The 19,822-nt window shown below is 49.8% G+C and overlaps 1 protein-coding gene and 1 pseudogene across 1 annotated transcript; one reads left to right on the forward strand and one right to left on the reverse strand.

Moving 5' to 3' along the window:
- Positions 1–1,131: 1,131 nt before the first annotated feature.
- On the reverse strand, positions 1,132–2,981 carry GPR182 (G protein-coupled receptor 182). The gene is made up of 2 exons (XM_030866579.3): positions 2,881–2,981; positions 1,132–2,369 (listed from the first exon to the last, which is right to left on the reverse strand). Exon 2 carries the CDS (start codon positions 2,351–2,353, stop codon positions 1,178–1,180), a length of 1,176 nt encoding a protein of 391 aa, XP_030722439.1. The 5' UTR covers positions 2,354–2,369; positions 2,881–2,981; the 3' UTR covers positions 1,132–1,177.
- A 10,431-nt stretch (positions 2,982–13,412) lies between these two features.
- On the forward strand, positions 13,413–16,286 carry LOC132597959 (retinol dehydrogenase 16-like; annotated as a pseudogene).
- The last annotated feature ends 3,536 nt before the right edge of the window (positions 16,287–19,822 follow it).

Here is a 19,822-nt window from a genome sequence, read left to right on the forward strand (position 1 = left end):
TACTTCAGTCAGAGTGCTTCACGGACGTGGTCCTAGTTTCCCAAACTGATAAATGAGCCCTTTCCAGAAGACCTCCTTGTTAACAAGAGGACTTCTTTTCCTGTCTATAGGACAAGTGTTAATAGAAGTTGCTGGACAGGAAAATTATGAGACGACTTGGCCAGGAAGAAAGAAGTCTGAGGGTGAGACCTGACTTAGGAGAACACCAGAACTCTGCCCTGTGGCAGAATTGGAAGATTTCCACTTCCCCACCCCGTGCAGGGGCAAAGGCTGAGGGACAGAGCACTTGTCAGTGCCTCCTGCTGCCTGTCCCGAAGTCTGCTCCCAGAGTGGATGTCTTGATATTTTCCTATGATCTGGAGAGAAAGGGAGGGACTGAGGGTAGAAGTCTGGAAACCTGCTAGACCCAGAGCTGGGGGAAGATGGGCTACGAGGAGCGTGGACTCTGGGACAGCGCCTCTGCTTCGGGGGGAGGGGATCAGGATGGACGAAGGGGAGAGTATCAGCAAGGAAATGGAGCCCTTTCCTGCATGGTGGGGGTGGAGAATCCTCGAGCCGGCCCAGCTGCAGGGTGCCTGTCTGAGACCTCAGCTTCACCCCGCCCCTGCTGTCCCCACCGCCCACCCCCTCCATTTATCATCACACTGAGGATGCACTGCTAGAAAACAGCCTCCTGAGGCCTCCTGGCTCCTTGGCCTCTGGCCTCTTGTCCCTGTAGCCTACATGTGTGCTAGGAGATCAACAAGCACAAACACAAAAGGAAAGTTGTGTGGGGTTCCTGTGGAGCTCACTCTTTTCCGGCCAGCGTGGTTTCTGAAACGGGTGCGTCTGGTTTCCGCTGAGCATCTCTTTAGCTTCAGCTCCCTTCCCAGTCCCAGCTTGCAGTGCAGACTTTTTCAGAGATCCAGAGTCATGTCTGTCTCTATTCTTTATTTCTCCTTTTCCCCTGCGTGTCTCCCTTCGGCACAGGGACCGTGTCGAATGGTACAACGCCAAGGACCCGTTCCCTCTCCCTCCCTGCCTCCCACCCCATCCCCCGACTTCAATATTTTAAGACATACTCAAAATTCGGCCATGAGGGCTCTGACCCTCTCCCCCTGCCCCCCACCCCCACCCCCGATCTCTCACCTACACTTCCAGCTTTCTACTTGGCTGGTAGAGGAGACTGGAATCTTCCTCAGCTGGCTATAAGAGCCCGAGGAGCAGAGGTGGGTGGGGTGTCTGCTGCCTGGAAGTTCAGGCTTGGGTGGTGGCGGGGGCTGGCTGCAGGGGGCTGGCTGCCCTCCTTGGTGATGACGATGGAATGCTGGGTGGAGGAGGAGGAGGAGGAAGCATGTCTGCCCTCCCTGGCCTGGACCTTGGGAAGGTAATGGACCACAGCGTTGAGCAGCCGGCCCCGGAAGCTCGGGCTGAGAAAGTTGTACAGGATGGGGTTGACGACGCAGTGCAGCATGGAGAAGCAGTCAATGATGTCGTAGAAGAAGTAGAGCAGGTGGGCCAGATAGCAGTGGAGGGAGATGTGGGTCCCGTGCAGTGTGATCAGCAGCAGGGTCACATGGTAGGGCAGCCAGCAGGTGACAAAGACGGCAATGTAGGCACACACCAGCAGGCAGTGGCGCCGGCCCTCAGGCTGTCCCGCCCGCCGAAGCCGGCAGGCCGTCAGCACGTTGAAGACCGCAATGAGAGGGAAGGGCAGCAGGAAGCCCAGGACGGTGGTGGACAGGGCCACCGCCAGGGCCCATGTGCTGTACGTTTCAAAGGGCGCCATGAAGAGGCACATGGGCTCAAAGCTCTCCACCAGCCGTATGTGGACCACCTCGGGCAGCGGGATGAGGGCCGAGAGGACCCAGACCCCGGCGCACACGGCCCGCCGCCCTCGATGCTGGTGGCGCTGCCAGGAGGGAGAGGCGTTGGTGAGGGTGACGTAGCGGTCGATGCTGAGGCACACCAGGAAGAAGATGCTGCTGTACATGTTGGCAAAGTAGAAGTAGTGAGTGAAGCGGCAGGAGAAGCTGCCCCAGAGCCAGGTGTAGTCCAGCGTGACCTCCAGCATCCACACGGGCAGGGACAGGACGATGCCCAGGTCGGCGATGGCCATGTTGAGGACGTAGAGGCGCAGCAGCCCTGCGCGGGCCGCCCCGCGCCAGTTGACGCAGATCACCAGCAGGTTCTCCACCAGCCCGACCACGAAGACAGCCAGGTAGAGCACGAACAGGGCCACTCGCTTGGTGCTCTCGCTGAGCTCCATGTGGCACTCGGGCAGGGTGTGGTTGAAGAAGTGGAGCAGTTCCGTCCAGTTGTGGATCTCTCCCGCCTCGCTGGCGGGCGCCACGCTGGGCCCCGGGGCCGACATGAGGACCAGCAAGTGCCTAGTGGGGAGAAGGGAGGGTTGGAAGAGAGGGGAGGCCTCGAAAGCAGCCTGGTGTTCCCAAGGCCGCAGGCCACGGGGGCCAAGATCCTGCGTCTGAAGAGGCAAGAAAGGGAAGTGTAACATTCAAACCGTGAATAAATAGCACACGGCTCACTGCCGGCTTTAACCCACGAACACAAATATTTTGTTAAGGGGTCTCAGTGGTGGGAGAGACCAGAGGCCAAACGCCTTCTCCCCGGCCCGGCCAGTCCCGCCCTCCTCCAGCCCAGGTGGGCTCAACCTCCACTTCTCTCCTGGCGCTTCACCCTTTGGCCCTTTCACACAGGCCTTCCTTAGGGGCTCTTGCTCTGTCTTGCTATTTGGGCCTTGTGTATGGGACACACATACACAAACACAGGCACAGACACACACACTTCCAGTTCATCCCTGGGAACATCTGTGGATCGTGCAGGGAAGCCAATCGTCTCCAAACTCCACTGCCTTCTTCCCTGAGAGAGGGCAACACTCACCTGAGTTTCCCTGTTGGGAGCACCTCCGGTCCTGGAGGGCCGGCAGGTCTGGACTGCTGTGGAGCTGCGGGGAGGCTGGAGGGACCGTGGCCGTGGGGCTGGCTTTGCTGCGGGCTTCAGGGCCGCCCTTCTCATCCGGGAAGCAGTATCACTGGCTGAGGCTCTGTGGGAGAGGGTCGGGGTTTTTCCTGCCTTCCCCCAATCCAGTTAGAGGGGAAGTCACAGCAAAACATCCAGTGTAGCGGTGACAGGGAGGAGTCAGGCTGCAAGCGTTAAATTCCAGACTCCTGTGGCTGTGTGAATTTACCTCTTTAAGCCTCAGTTCTCTCCTCTGCAAAATGGGACAGCAATAGTATCTACTAATACGGGTGTCTGTGAGAATTAAATGAGCCATCAAAGTGACGTGCTAACGCTTTACGTATGTATGTGTTTTCCACCCGATAAATGGGATTGGCATCCCACTCTCCCCTGTCTGTCTTGATACCTACTGAAGCAGAACTGGATGGGAGTGGGAGGGCTAAAATAAATCTGAAAATTATTCAGACGTAATCACTCTGGCTCTTTTGCTGAATGGCCACCCCTGCCATTCCCCCAGCCTTCACTTTGTGATCTGAGGTGAGAATCTGGAGAGAGAGGTAGACTGAACGTGGGTGGGGAAGGGGCCGTGTTGAGCTTCGGGGAGACTCCTGGATGGGGAGGGGAAGGAGAACAGCATTCTCCCCCCTACAGCTCATACTGCTCTGGCCAAGTGTGGAGGAGAGAGAGAGGGAGAGAGAGAGAAGACAGACACCAGGCTTCTCTCTCCCTCCAAGCCAAGGGGAAGGCTTGGAGCCCCTGGATTTGTGTTGTTGGTGAGCATCGTGTCAGCAGAGCATCCTGCTTCTCAGAGCTCTTTCACCTCAGTTAGTCATTTGATCCCTGAGGTACCTCTGCGGGGAGGGAGGATGGGCTTCCTTATCCAGAGACGTTGCCTGTCTCACACAAGCCACACAGCAGCAGCAAAAAGAGAGCAGAACCGCCTGGAGCTGGGCCCATGTTTTGTAGGCTGTAGGGCCAGGGGTGTGCTGGCTGGAGGGGATTAAATTTAATCGAGGTGAGATCCCTATGACAATATTAACTATTTTAGAGTTTACAATTCAATGGCATTTAGTATTCACGTTGTTGTGCAACCACCACTTCTATCTAATTCCAAAATATTTTCATCACCCCAAAAGAAAACACCACACCCATTAAGCATGCAGTCTCAGATCCCCTCACCCCTCAGCCCCTGGCAGCCACCTGGTAACCACCCTTCTGCTTCCTGTCTCTGTGGATTTACCTATTAAGGGTATTTAATATCAGTCAAATCATGCGTGTGACCTTTGTGTCTCTTTTTTTTCACTTAGCATAATGTTAAAAATTTTTTTATTGAAATATAGTTGATTTACAATGTTGTGTTAGTTTCTGGTGTATAGCAAGGTGATTCAGTTTTTTATATATATATATATATATATATTCTTTTTCATATTCTTTTCCATCATGGTTTATTATAAGATATTGAATATAGTTCCCTATGACATACAGTAGGACCTTGTTGTTTATCTATTTTATATACAGTGGTTTGTATCTGCTAATCCCAAACTCCTAATTTATCCCTCCCCCACTGCCTTTCCCCTTTGGTAACCATACATTTGTTTTCTATGTCTGTGAGTCTGTTTCTGTTTTGTAAATAAGTTCATTTGTATCATATTTTAGATTCACATGTGATATCATATGGTATTTATCTTTCTCTGTCTGACTTACTTCACTTAGTATGATAATCTCTAGGTCCATCCATGTTGCTGCAAATGGCATTATTTCTTTCTTTTTTATGGCTGATATATATATATATATACACACACACACACACACACCACATCTTCTTTATCCATTCATCTGTCAATGGACATTTAGGTTGCTTCCATGTCATGAGTATTGCAAATAGTGCTATGAACAGTGGGGTGCATGTATCTTTTCAAATTATTATTTTTGTCTTTTCCAGATATATGCCCAGGAGTGGGATTGGTGGATCATATGGCAACTCTATTTTTAGTTTTGTAAGGAAACTCCATACTGTTTTCCATAGTGGCTGCACCAATTTACATTCCCACCAACAGTGTATGTAGGAGGGTTCCCTTTTCTCCACATCCTCTCCAGCATTTGTTATTTGTAGACATTTTTTTTAACATCTTTATTGGAGTATAATTGCTTTACAATGGTGTGTTAGTTTCTGCTTTATAACAAAGTGAATCAGTTATTCATATACGTATGTTCCCATATCTCTTCCCTCTTGCGTCTACCTCCCTCCCACCCTCCCTATCCCACCCCTCACGAAGCACTGAGCTGATCTCCCTGTGCCATGCGGCTGCTTCCCACTAGCTATCTATTTTACGTTTGGTAGTGTATATATGTCCATGCCTCTCTCTCACTTTATTTGTAGACTTTTTAATGATGGCCATTCTGACTGGTGTGAGGTGATACTTCATTGTAGTTTTGATTTGCATTTCTGTGATAATTAGCAATGTTGAGCATTTTTCATGTGCCTATTGGCCATCTGTATGTCTTTTTTTTTTTTAAGGATTTTTATTTATTTTTAAAAATGTATTTATTTATTTTTGGCTACGTTGGGTCTTCGTTGCTCTGCGCAGGCTTTCTCTAGTTGCGGCGAGTGGGGGCTACTCTTCGTTGCAGTGTGAGGGCTTCTCATTGCGGTGGCTTCTATTGTTGCAGAGCATGGGCTCTAGGCGCATGGGCTTGGTAGTTGTGGCTCACAGGCTCTAGAGTACAGGCTCAGTAGTTGTGGCACACAGGCTTAGTTGCTCCGTGGCATGTGGTATCTTCCCGGACCAGGGCTCGAACCCGTGTCCCCTGCCTTGGCAGGCGGATTCTTAACCACTACACTACCAGGGAAGTCCCTGTCTGTCTTCTTTGGAGAAATGTCTCTCTCAGTCTTCTGCCCATTTATTATTATTATTTATTAGCCGTGCCATGCAGCATGTGGGATCTTAGTTCCCCCACCAGGGATCGAACCCATGACCCCTGCATTGGAAACACAGAGTCTTAACCATTGGACCACCAGGGAAGTTCCCTTCTGCCCGTTTTTTGATTGGGTTTTTGTTGTTGTTATTGAGTTGTATGAGCTGTTTGTATATTTTGGAAATTAAGCCTTTGTTGGTTGCATCATTTGCAAATATTTTCTCCCATTCTGTAGGTTGTCTTTTCATTTTGTTTATGGTTTCCTTTGCTGTGCAAAAGCTTGTAAGTTTGATTAGGTCCCATTTGTTTATTTTTGCTTTTATTTCTATTGCCTTAAGAGACTGACCTAAGAAAACATTGCCACAATTTATATCAGAGAATGTTTTGCCTGTGTCCTCTTCTAGGAGTTTTATGGTGTCCTATCTTAACATTTGTCTTTAAGCCATTTTGAGTTTGTGTGTGTGTGTGTGTGTGTGTGTGTGTATGGTGTGAGGGAGTGTTCTAACTTCATTGATTTGCATCACTTAGCATAACATTTTTGAGGTTCATCTGTGTTGTAGCCTGTATCTGTGCTTCACTCCTTTTTGTGGCTGAGTAATATTCCATTGCATGGATATACCACATTTTGTTTATCCATTCAAGGAGGGGATTTTTTAAAAGTCTGCTAATTGACTTTTTAAATTGTAGTAAAATAAACGTAACATCAAATTTACCATTGTGGCTATTTTAAAGTATACAGTTCAGTAGCATTAAGTGCATTCACATTGTTGAGCAACCATCACCACCAACCATCTCCATGGAAGGGAATATTTTTAATTTTCAGTTTTCTTAAGGCCTCCTCTAGAAAAACTGTTTCTCTACTCATGACACTTCTGACACCAAATGTGTAGAGTTTTCTCCCCCAAACCAACCAGTTTTCCAACTCTCCAGACATCAATTGGGTGTTCTGTAATTTAATTCAATTCTGACACCAACCACCTGGAGTTAGTGTCCAACTCCACAGGTTTAAGGGCTCAGTCTCACAAGATTTTCCTTACTTTAGATGCAATCAATGGGTTCCCCTAGGTACCCACACTTCTGTCCAACATGACTGCAAAGACAGGTGTTCCCACAACCCCCCTCCTGGCAATTTTGATAGTTTGCTTCTGCTTATGTTTTCTGTTTTATTATAAAGGATACAAATGAACAACCAGATAAAGAGGTACATAGGGTGAGGTCTGTCCTTGTGGAGTTGGAATGCACCACCCTCCTGGCACTTGGATGCGTTCACCAACCCAGAAGTTCTCTGAACCTCATAGTTTAGGAAATTTTTTTTTTTTTTTTTTTTTTGCGGTACGCAGGCCTCTCACTGCTGCGGCCTCTCCCGTTGCGGAGCACAGGCTCCGGACGCGCAGGCCCAGTGGCCACGGCCCATGGGCCCAGCCGCTCCACGGCATGTGGGATCCTCCCAGACTGGGGCATGAACCCGCGTCCCCCGCATCGGCAGGCGGACCCTCAACCACTGTGCCACCAGGGAAGCCCAGTTTAGGAATTTTAATGGCGGCTTCATCACATAGGCGTGATCAATTATTAAGTTAATCTCCAACCCCATTCTTCTTTCCAGAGGATGGTGGGAGTGCAGCTAAAAGTTCTAAGCTTCTAATCAAGACTTGGTCTTTCTGGTGATCAGCCCCACCCTGAAGCCTTCCTGGAGCCCACCTAGAGTCATCTCATTAGAACAAAAGACATTCCTATCACCCAGGAATTTCCAAGGGGTTTAGGAATTCTGTGTAAGATGCTCCTATCACTTGCATCACTCAGGAAATTACAAGAGTTTTAGGAGCTCTGTGTGAGGAACTGGGAGCAGAGACCAAATATTTATTATGTCACACTTCCACTCACACATCAGATCACTCCTAGGTCAAGAAATCTGTCATGATGAGCTGTGACGAAGTAAAATGTGTGTGTGTGTGTGGTCTGCCATGCCTTGCCCGACCAGGGATCGAACCCAGGCCCCCAGCAGTGAAAGCGCTGAGTCCTAATCACTGGACCACCAAGGAATCCCTAAAATGTGGGTTACCTTGATTTTTCAGACAGTTCTACTCTCTCTGTTTAGGATCTCAGTTTCTATCCTATGGCTATCTCTTTTCAGTAAGGAGCCTTCTGAGAATTTTCACTTCCTTCTCCATGCCTTTGACCCATGCAGATGGAGGCTCTACTGGACCAAGCACCTGCCAGAAAAAACCCTAGTTCTGCCTTCTATTCTCTCCACAGGGACCACACATTCTGACCCATGGTCATTTCCCTTCCTCTCAAGACTGCATTTTACTGGCTCAGTCCTGGGTCTCTGAATCTTCTACCCAGGACCTTCTCCCTCCCACGTGGAGACGTCACCCCCTGCCGCCTTACCTCCACCTGCTCCCAGCCCTCCCCCCGCCCGCCCCCACCTCCCAATGTGTATTTGCAGCAAGAGGAAGTGATGGTGGCTCCTTCTGGCAGAGGCACAGAGGGAAAGCTGCCCCCTCAGGAAGGAATGAGTGATAACTCTGCAGTTTTCATGTGGGTGTTTTTCTTTGGAGGGAGGAGGGAGGCAGCTGGAAAGAGAGACTGGAAGGAAGGGAAAGAGGGAGGGGCAGGATCCCAGGCTCCTTGCCAGCCTGGGCAGGAGGAGGGGGGCAAACAGCTTTGCTCCAAGCAACAGGAGCAGCAGCAGCAAAACAATTCCTGGAAATTTACTCTTTTTCCTTCCTCTCCCTCCCCCCCATTTTTCCCCCCCAAAATATAGACAAGATATTGTAATCACAATCAGAAAGGAAGGAAGGTACCAGGAAGGAGTTATTGGAAGACACAGATAAAGGCAGGCAGCTTCTCAGGGTTGGGAGGGCCAAGAGCTTGTGCCTGGACCCTGGAGGAAGGGGTGGGGTGGGCTGTTCAAGGAATTGCCCCACTTGTCCGGCTCGTGTGGCAAAGGACCCTACTTTGTGTGCGAGGGCAGGTGGACTGTGGACAGGTCAAGGCTGAGGAGTTTGACAACCATTGTCCTTCCTTCCCCAGCCTGAGCTTCCAGAAGCTCACTGAGTGCAGAAGACAAGTCCAGCCTCGGAAGTTGCTCTGACCTCCTGCCATGGCTTTGCCCCACACCAGGGACGCAGCCTTGTCTACCCAGGAACACCAGACAGGGAGCTCCCCAGGCTCCCCAAAGATGGATGTGGCCCAGTGACCCTATCCTTGCTCTGCTCGGCTCTCCCCTGCTCCCTCACTCATCCCGGAGACAGTAGAGAGAACACTAGCTTGGGGACCAGACCTGCCTTTGACACCTTGTCCCACCACTTGGTAGCTGTGTGACTTTGGGCAAGTCGCTTTATCTTCCTGAGCCTCACTTTCTTTATATGTAAAATGAGGATAATGGTGCCTCCTTGCAGGATTACTGTGTGAGATACATGACATTGTATATGTAAAGTGCTTGGCATAAACATGCCCCGTGTTCTGCTTCTTGGAGATGAGGAGGGAGAAATCCCTTTTTTGTGGAATTGACCTTGAGATCCTCTCCCTAGTCCCACCGACACTAACCATTTTTTTTTCTCTCTGAACTGGATCAACACCAGCTTCCTCTTTTATTTAGTATCTGACATTCTGTTTCTTACACAGAAGGTCAAGAACCACAAATGCCACTATGAATCACCACAGAAGAGATGGAGTAACAGTGAGAGCTCACAGCTATTACAGTTACATTTGCCAGGCATGACTGCAATGTGCTTTCCAAGTATCACCTCATTTAATCCTGGCAAAAACTCAATGAGGTGTGGGTTCTATTGTAGACAAGGAGACTGAGGCACAGAGAGATTCAACAACTCGCCTGAGTCTCTCTGCTAGTAGTTCAGTAAACTCTTACTGCAGGGATTCTTGACCTGGATGCTGGCACCTAATGGCTTTAGGTGGTCTGTGAACTCACCGAAAATTAGGTACAAAATCCTGCCTGTTGTGTTGTCATTTTTATGGGGCTTCGAGCCTTCCTTGGGTGCTCAAAGGGGTCCATGATGGGGCTTCCCTGGTGGCGCAGTGGTTAAGAATCCACCTGCCAATGCAGGGGACACGGGTTCGATCCCTGGCCCGGGAAGATCCCACATGCCACGGAGCAACTAAGCCCGTGCACCACAACTACTGAGCCTGCGCTCTAGAGCCCATGCTCGGCAACAAGAAAAGCCATGACAATGAGAAGCCTGAGCACAGCAACGAAGAGTAGCCCCCGCTCGCCTCAACTAGAGAAAGCCCATGCGCAGCAACGAAGACTCAACACAGCCAAAAATAAAAACAAATAAATAAATGTATTAAAAAGAAAAGGGGTCCATGATATCCAAAAGGTTAAAAATGACCACCCTAGTAGAAGAGCTTCTCATGGATAGGGGCTAGGATGAGAAAATGGGGTAGGACCAACACTTCCATGAAGCGGACTGAGCCCTGGGAGTTCTGGGATATTTCTTGGTTGGGGGAGAAGCCCCCTTTATGGAGGCTGAGAGATGTGTGGGATGATCTAGGGAAGCGCTTGAGAAAGGGAAGATGAGTTGCCTTTTCTCCCAGCCCTTATCCTTCCACAAGATGAAGGACAACTGTTTCCTCTCATGGTTTCCCTCTTGGGAAAGTGTGTGTGGGGATGTGCACATTAGTCTGAGGAAGAGGAAGCTTGGAGAGACTGAGAGAGACTGGAAGGTCCCTGGGTACCATTACCCCAGGGAAAATCGGCCCCACCCAGCAGCCTCCTGGAAGGCCTCAGTATTCCGCCCCACCCCTTCACTTTTCCATACCTCCCCTTTCTTCTGTTCCTCACTCAGATTCCCCCACCTCCTGACCCGAAGCACCTTCCCCGGGTCTCCGTAGATGTGCTAACATTCCCTTTCTGATTGCAGATTTATTGTTTCTACTGACTCATCTTGAGCACCTAATGTGTGCTGCACAGAAATTCCCCTTGAATTTTCCGGTGCTTCCTGAGGGCCCAACTTCCTAAAGTTTCACTATTTTGATGACAACATATGGATTCTTAGACTCCTGGAGAGCTGGAGCAGAGAGGACTCACTGAAGTCATCTGGATTCCCCTCCCCCATTATAAAGATGCGGGAGACGGAAGCTTCAGGGAATTTCATCTTGTCAGACAAGGTAAGAAATGCAGGGGAGGGACTTCCCTGGTGGCGCAGTGGTTAAGAATCTGCTTGCCAATGCGGGGGACACGGGTTCGAGCCCTGGCCCGGGAATATCCCACATGCTGTTGGAGCAGCTAAGCCCGTGCGCCACAACTGCTGGGCAACCCCCTCGCCACAACTAGAGAAAGCCCACACACAGCAACGAAGACCCAATGCAGCCAAAAATAAATAAATAAAAATAAATTTATTTAAAAAAAAAAAAGAGGGCTTCCCTGGTGGCGCAGCGGTTGAGAGTCCGCCTGCCGATGCAGGGGACACGGGTTCGTGCCCCGGTCCGGGAAGATCCCACATGCCGCGGCTGGGCCCGTGAGCCATGGCCGCTGAGCCTGCGCGTCTGGAGCCCGTGCTCTGCAACGGGAGAGGCCACAGCAGTGAGAGGCCCGCGTACCGCAAAAAAAAAAAAAAAAAAAAAAAAAAAAGAAATGCAGGGGAAAAGGATGTTGCGGTGATCATTCATTCATCTCTGTCAGATGCTAGGCACTGCCAGGTCCTGGAAATACAAGAAGATGAGACTCAGCCCTTGCCCTCGGGGGGAATCTGAGGCAGCAATTCTCTAGAATTCAGCACACACAGCACAGTCCGTGTGGCTTCATTAACATGAAACCATTGCTTCAGGCTTAACCTGGAACTTCTGGATTTCACTAAATTCAGAAGTCACTAAAGAGGGTGAACAGGAAAATCTTGAGGACTCCGTGCCAGAGAGCCTGGAGGCAGGTTGGCCAGCCAACATCGTGCCGTTTCTCTTCCCCCAGACAATGACTGTTGAGCCATTTTGTATCCCCGTGGGGAAAGGTATTCAAGAGGGTTGGGCCCACCTCCGGGAGTCCCCTCCAGAGAGTCAGGGAAGAGTGGACTGATTAGGACTCTGGTTTCTGCTAGCACCTCCTGAAGGACACAAACCACTGCTGCTTCCTGTAGCTCCCTTCAGGAGCCGGTCGCACTGGAGGGAGAACCGCAGTGACAAAGGTGTCCTCCTCCTCAAAGTCCCTCGGAGCCTCAGCATGCCTCAACCCCATCCCAGTTTTTTTCTCCTGGGGGGCGAGGCAGGTCCAGTTGGTGACCTGAGCAGGGACTGGAGCCCAGTCCATCAGAGGCCACAAGGGTGCCAGTGGGTAGGCACCCCACTCATCATAATTCTACCCCCTTTAACAAATGGTATTCACCACCACACCATGAAAGCCCCTGCATGCACAGCTGTTCTGGGGTCCAGCCTCTGGTCCTTTCCTTAGTCTCCTGAGGGGGCAGCTCCCTCCTCCTCTCCATCATAACCCTGATACAAACCGAACTAACACCTTTCCAATTATTGGGCTTTACAGCCCACGCTGCCTGGGGGGAGGTTCGCACAGCCCATCCCATGATCCCCGTTCAAGTCAGTCTTTTCTCAGTGTCTGAATGGTCTGGATTCGGGGTGTGGTGCCGGGCAGGGCAGGGCCTCACTCAGCACAGGAGGGGCAGAGGGCAATGTAGCCGGGCACCCAGGGCTGTGGGCAGGGCATCTTCACAGAGTGAAAGGGGAGCAACGGTTAGACCAGCTTTGTGTGAGTCCTTCCAACAACTGGCCCGGCATCTGGGAGACGTCTCACCATTGCGTGTGTCGCCCCCATCCCCTTCTTGTCCCCTCTCCTTGCCTCTGAGATCAGACACCCCCGCTGTTCTCCTGAACACCTTTCTGGCCCGGGGAACCTCTTCACCAGGAGAGACCTTATTCTCGTTTGCCTTCCCCTTCTAATCCTAGAGAGGCTGAGAGGGACTTAGTCTTTCAGGAGTGAATTCTGGGAGCTGAGCCAGAGGAGGAGACCAGGCTCAGAGGCTAAGCCAGCTGCCCAAGGTCACACAGCTGGTTGGCAGCAGAGCTGGGTTTTGAAGCCACTTGTGTCTTGATTCCATGTTTATTCCCTATGTAAGAATCTCCAGTAGGTCAGGAAGACCCGGGTCCCACCCTTGAGCAGAAAAAGTAAAGAAATCAGCCCTTAACCATGAGACCTGAGATATAAGTGTTCCAATGTGTGTGCGGGGGGGTGGTGGGGGAGAGGAGAGGTGGGCAGGAGGAAACAGGGAGGAGTGGGGAACCAGGAAAATGTGTCTGGGAAAAAAAAGTATTCTCATCCTCAAGGCGTTGTTTTGGAAATGCAATGATGTCTATTAGAAATGAATTAAGTGTACTAAAAATAAACATGCAAATTGAGGCCAGAATCAATAATAGTCACTAAAGAGGGTGAACAGGAAAATCCTGAGGACTCCATGCCAGAGAGCCTGGAGGCTGGTTGGCCAACCAACATTGTGTGTGTTCTAAGTCCTCCTGTCTCGACACTAGCCAGACTCGAGTTTCACCCCAGTCTGCCTGTGTCTGTCCCCTGCAAAGCCATGTGGCTGTACCTGGCGGTCCTCGTGGGCCTGTACTACCTCCTGCGCTGGTACCGGGAGAGGCAGGTGGTGAGCCTCCTCCAGGACAAGTTCGTCTTCATCACGGGCTGTGACTCGGGCTTCGGGAACCCACTGGCCAGGCAGCTGGACCTGCGAGGCTTGAGGGTCCTGGATGCATGTCTGATGGTGCAGGGGGCGGAGCAGCTGAAGGGCCAGACGTCAGACAGGCTGGAGACAGTGATCCTGGACGTCGCCAAGACTGAGAGCATCACTGCAGCCGCCAAGTGGGTAAAGGAACATGCGAGGGACAGAGGTACCACCCAGATTTCTCAATCTGATTCCTCTCTGTGAAGTGGAGACCCCATGACAGCTGCCTGGGGAGATTCCCAAGGTGTTTTCCAGGACTTGAAGTCCTCCCTGTGTTCTTCTCCTCACCCAGCTTACCAGCCAAGCCTCTTCCATCCCACCTCCACCTCTCAACCTTGAGGCTCTGCAGCCTGGGGGAGAGTTTTCCCTGGTGAGAATGTGTCCTTGCAGACTTCCTGTCTGGTGTCCCCTCCACTGTCAGTAGGAGGTCTGGGTTCCTTGATGCTGAGTGACCAGGGGGATCAGGGTGCAGATTCTGGAGGACGGGTGGAGATGGGCACTCTGGCTGGAAGGCTGCATGGAGGGCTGGGCTGCGGCGCTGGAGCTGAGCTGAGTTCTCAGCACTTGATCATGTTCTTGCTGGTGACCCCTAGTCATCCAACTTGTGTTTAAATGTCACGCATTTTTCAGATGTCGACACTGAGCTGTCAGGACTTGTCTAAGGAAGGTCAGAAAACTACTGTGGGGTCACCTTCTCTTTTCTTTTTGTTTTTTTGTTTTTGTTTACTACAGTTCTGTCTTTTTTTTATTGGTGAGGGAAAGAACATTAATTTCTTTTATCTTAGTATAAATATAAAACATGATCATTGTGGAAACGAAAAAGTACAGGGATGAAAACCAAACTCACCCAAAATCTCACCACCCAGAGATAAGTACTGATAATATTTTGACATACATGGTATTATATTTTGCATATAGTGGTATCTTGATACTTATTAAAAGAAGTTAATAAATTTTACAATATAATAGAAAAATTTCAAAGACATAATTTTTAATAATGGAATATTGTATCCTTTAGAATAACATTACTTACTAAGGCAGTACATCATGATATAATATGTAATGGTTTCCTAGATTTTATTCATTGTGTTGAACGTAAATGACGTCTTGATAAAATTTATTTACCAAATTTTCTAGTCTATAACCATGCATATTTTTGTTTGTTTGTTTGGTTTTTTGGTTTGTTTGTTTTTGCCTTAAAAAATTCTTTTTACAATTTTTAAAGGTTACATTCCATTTACAGTTATTACAAAATATTGGCTACATATCTCATGTTGTACAATAATATAACCCTGTATGTTGATTGGGTCTTTGGTGTCAAATATGGTGGGAGAATATACATTCCTACAAGGGTAGACTTGGTACAGAGTAAGGGAGGGTCTAACTCTGTGTATTAATAATTCCAACACCCTGCACCCAACTCCCCTGACCCTGCTTTTCTGCTGTGAGTTCTGTTAGTTGGTTACGTCTTTAAATTCTTGGTACACGTCTCTGAGTCTTGCGGAGAGGTTTCCAGGAAGCTGGGTGACCTGTGAATAGAGGGGCTTAGGGCCAGAGTGGCCTCCTTGGGTGGGAGGAGAGGGTGGGTTTTTCTGGGACAAAGTGTAAATTCCGATTTGGGGGAGGGTGGTTAATAGTGGCAGCCCTGCCTTCCCCTGAAAGCCTACCCCATGGAATTCCCCAGATTCCTGCTGGAACATTGCTCAGTATCGATGCGGGTATTTCAAAGCCAGGCCCTAGAGGTCAATACCAGGCCTGTCAACACATTCTCCCAAACCTGGGATTTCAGGTCTGTTCTACCCAGCCAATCTCCACCCAGATATTACTCATCTTTTTGTTTTTGTCTTTTATCCATTGTCTTTTAATCCTCTCTTCCCCTCCCTTCCTCATGGTCTATCTGTGTGTAGCTGTTGGGCACTCAGTCCTGCAGCTGTCAGAAAATCTGAAAATATAGGTGAATATTGATAACGTCTGGAAGGACAACATGGACTGTGAAAACACAAAACTTCACCCTCCGAGTTCCAGACTATGGACCCACTAGATTTCTTCAGCCTCAGTCCCTGCCTTCATCCAATCTGGGGTGCTTGCCCCTTGTCACCAGGCAGTGGGCTGGGCGTGAAGATTGAGTCAGGAGGGTGGCGCACCTTCTGTCCTCCAACCGCTTACAGGGTCTGGTCTCCCCAAACCCGCAGGCAGCATGTTGGTCTCTGTTCCAGCCGTTCCCCCTGCAGCCTCTCTCCTAAAGTCCTCACTGGGTGGAAGGTGACTTGGAACCACAGCTGGGTCCTCACTTATGGGCCCAGCACAGTGTTGCCCTCTCGCCCTCACAGTTCCCAGGAGTCTGGGGCCTGGTGAATAAAGCCGACATCTCCATGCCCACCGCACCCAATGAGTGGCTGACCAAACAGAACTTCATGAAGATACTGGACGTGAACCTGTTGGGGGTGATCGAGGTGACCCTGAGTCTGCTGCCCCTAGTGCGGAAGGCGAGGGGCCGTGACGTCAATATCTCCAGTGTTGGGCCGGGTGTCTCTCTTTGGTGGGAGCTTCTCCATGTCCAAGTACAGTGCTGAGGCCTTCTCAGACCCCCTCAGTTATTGGCCTGGGATGGATGCACTTCCTCTGTCCTCCTGCTTCTGTGCCCTGGGGAAACCTTTTACAGGGGTTTCCTATTACCAGAGAATTAGAGGCCCTTCCTTCCAGGCCCCTCTCTCCTGCTCTGTGTAGATCTTTCACTGGGAAGCACCCTTTTATCTTTTGGGTGTCCAGGTGGGTGCGAGGCCTAAGGAGTTTGAATCAACATATTCCTGCCTTGCGTGAGGGTCCACAGTCACCAAGTGTTGGAGGCAGAATTGGACCTGATATTATTTGTCTGTGCAGCCCTTCCATGTGCTCAACTGCTGCGGTATTTAGGTTCTGGGATCTCTGTGGGGAGTGTACCCCATGAAGCCATTTATCCAGGGAGCCACTTAATCATATCTGTGGGAGAGACTCCACGGGCTGCAGGGAGAGGGTGCTTTTAATTGTGTGGAGCTGTGTCCACAGGCAAGGTGATGTTCCTTAGAGGAACGATGTCCAGGGGGCTACCCGGGTGGAAGAGGGGAGAGAAGGGACTGAGGAGTATGGGAAAGGTAAATTGTGCCTAGTTTGGTGTTTGATTAGAGGTGAGGGGAAGAAGAGGAGATAGCACTTAAGTGGTACCTTGCCTCATAATTGGTAGGATTTAGTGCTAAGAATTATAAGTTTGTAAAATGTTTGGAAATATATTCAAATTTTACACAGAAGTAATACCATCATCATAACATTTCTTCTCCTGGATTCTATACTTTACAACTCTCCAGAGGTTTCCAGTTACCCAACACAGTTTAATTTGGTGACTTTGTTTTTTGGTGCATTTTTGTGTTTTGTTTTGCAAGACCTCTGAAGTCCTTGCCCCTCTCCCTGTCTCCCTTGCAGGGGAGAGCTCTCTACTTTGGGGTGAAAATAATTATGATCAAGCCTGGTCAAGATCGCTATGTCCAGGCCTGAGGTGCTTTCTTGAAGTTTCCCTGCTGCATAGGATCGGGCCATCCCAGAGGTCAAGGTACTCTATGGGGAGACATTCCTGGCCTTAGATGAGTGAGCTGTGGACCTTGGGGAGTGAAGCAAACTCTTGTCTGGAAGCCTGGGTCCATCATTAGCACCTCTTCCAGTCTCAGGTCCATCCTCGGGGCTCTGACTCACCCACACAATGGGAACAAGAGCTCCATCCCCACGGTCTCGTGTGGTCAACTTGTAACATAAGGAAAGTATCCAGGCTTGGTAGACCTGGGGACCAGTGTCTCATCGGAACCCCGTGTTATCTGGAGAGAAAACTGAAGCCCAAAATGGAAGATACCCGTACTCACGGCAAGTTGATTTTCAGATGCGTCTATTTCTAGTGTTTGTAGAGACCTTCAGTTTCTGCGGTGCGCATACTCTCAGGTACAGAGCAAGAGGGGCTTTAGTCTGGAGTGTGACCCTGGGGTAAGAGGTGGCACACGCAGCTTGAATGATTTGTAACATGATTTGGCAAGACCAAGAATTTTTTAGAAACTTCTTCCTGAAGTTGATCTAAAAGTGGGAGGGCTGGGAAGTAAGGATCTATTTGTATGGCGTCTCCTTCTGGATAGTCATGAAGTCAATTGAAATACTGAAGCCAAGATGATCTGAGAACATCTCCTCACGTGGGACTGCATGGATCACGCCCTGACGCCTGCCACCCCCAGATCCAATACTCACCTGGCTATGATGGCATGGACATCTCTCTCCCCATGAGCTACTTGCCCACCTTCCTGATTGATTCCATGATCTACTGGAGATCCCCAAGGCCTGCTAAGGCCCTGAAACCATCAACTTGAAAAAAAAAACCCACAATGTAAGAGCTGCGAGTTGAGTTGATTTAATGTCTTCCTGCGTACTATGGCCCAGGGTAGAGTCTCTCAGATACCTCTGAGGACCTGCCCCGAAGAGGCAGAAGGAGAAACCAGCAACTATGTGATTTTGGTTGAGGGGTTGTGCAATCAGGCATACATCTAGGTAGAAGGTTACTCCTAGTCGCAAGGAACAGATAACTCAGTTAATGATTTTAGTGCTTTCTGAAGTACGGAAAGATGCAAGATTCCAGGGTAAAAAAGACTTTCTCCAGAAATATTTCTATGTAAGGGCCTGTTTGCTATTTTCCCAGAGCAGAGTTCCTCATCCTGATCTTTGTTCTGAATTCCTTTCAAGGTATATTGTAGGTCAGCAATGTAGTGACTAATGACTTAATCCTTGTAGAACTGGATGATGAGTGACGTTCCTTGTTTTTTATAACCAAAGACTGGGGTGCATGGTAGGGGGGAGTTGGGGACTCTGTGGGGAGGGGATGCATCAGAGGGAGGGAAATAAAGTGGAGAGAGGGGTTCTCATGTCACCAGGGACATCCATTCCACCTCAGTCCCCACCTTCTCCTCAGGCTTCTCTTGGGACATTACTTAGGATTCTGGGGATATTAGGAAGAAAGGAACAAGTTTTGTCGTTGAAGAACAGGGGTCAATAGCTCACGTCTGTGTCCTGTTCCTTGAGTGGCCTCTCAGTGCCTCATGTTCCACATGCAGCTGTGAAAAATCCACACCTTTGGGGAGGGTGTGAGCAGCTGGCAGGGTCTCGGCCCCCCACCCTCTGCCCCTGTCCACCTCTTCTGGGTGTGCCTTGGCCCTGGCCAGTCTCCCCCTCCCATGGGATAAAAGTGGTCTGGGGGAGGTAAAGGTCCCTCCCCTCCAAAGACACCTGTAGACAGGGGTGTGTGTGGAGGGTGACCACCAGCCTGACACAGCAGCCTAGGTGCCAACTCAGCAGACCTTGGCTGGAAAGGGCTGTCCTCAACAGGGGTCCTGACAGAGGACACAGAAACCAATTTTTGTTTTGTCTTGAAACCATTCCATTGATTATATTTTCCTGAAAATAAAAGTTGAAAAGTTTACGCAGGCCCAGTGATTGGGACCGATGCCTTGGGCAGCAGTGGGTGTATGCCTACGAGAGGAAGAGTCAGGTGACCTCACAGAGGAGAAGGGGTGAGTGGGGTGACCTGAGGAGGGATTTGAAGAGGGAAGTGAGGTCATCCCTTCATCCACAGAAGTGAGGGGCTAATGTGTCTTTCTGGGGCTTATCAAGTGACCTGGGTTCCCAGGGTTAGACACAGGATGGACAAACAAGGAGAGGTGTCTAAGGGACAGGCAGGGCCCAGACCCTTCCTTGGGGACATCTAGTCTCTCTCTCACCAGAAACCTCTCTCTGTGGTCCTCCCTCTGTCCCCTCCTTTAGAGTCACCACCGTCCATCCTCTGCCAACCTCTGGGTCCCCTGGTCCAGATCCCCTCCCCCAACACTCCAGTGGAGGAGAGTGGGGGTCACTTCTTGACCTCGGTCTTATGTTTTCTGCTAATCTTTACTGAACACCTACTGTGTGCAGGACAGGAATTCCCTTGATGTCCCAGTGCTTCCTGAGACCCCGACTCTTTATGTGTCCACGCTTCTCATGATGGTCTGAGTATGGACTCAGTGGAGAAGGCATCTGTTCAAAGTCATACAGATTTCTGGGCTGAGTACAAATTGGAGTGGGAGGGACCTCTCCAAGTGTCAACTAGAAAACCTGAACTTTTTTCTCCTTTTGTTCAAAGTCGAGGGTATGGAGTCTTTAGGGGAACCTTATGTTATAGAACAGTATCACCATTTTTTTTTTTTTTTTTTGCTGTACGCGGGCCT

This window comes from Globicephala melas, chromosome 10 (assembly GCF_963455315.2).
Source record: "Globicephala melas chromosome 10, mGloMel1.2, whole genome shotgun sequence".
In the NCBI taxonomy this organism is placed as follows: domain Eukaryota; kingdom Metazoa; phylum Chordata; class Mammalia; order Artiodactyla; family Delphinidae; genus Globicephala; species Globicephala melas.

Coding starts and splice junctions, on each gene's coding strand:
- GPR182 (XM_030866579.3), bottom strand. CDS start 2,353: ATGTCGGCCCCGGGGCCCAGCGTGGCGCCCGCCAGCGAGGCGGGAGAG.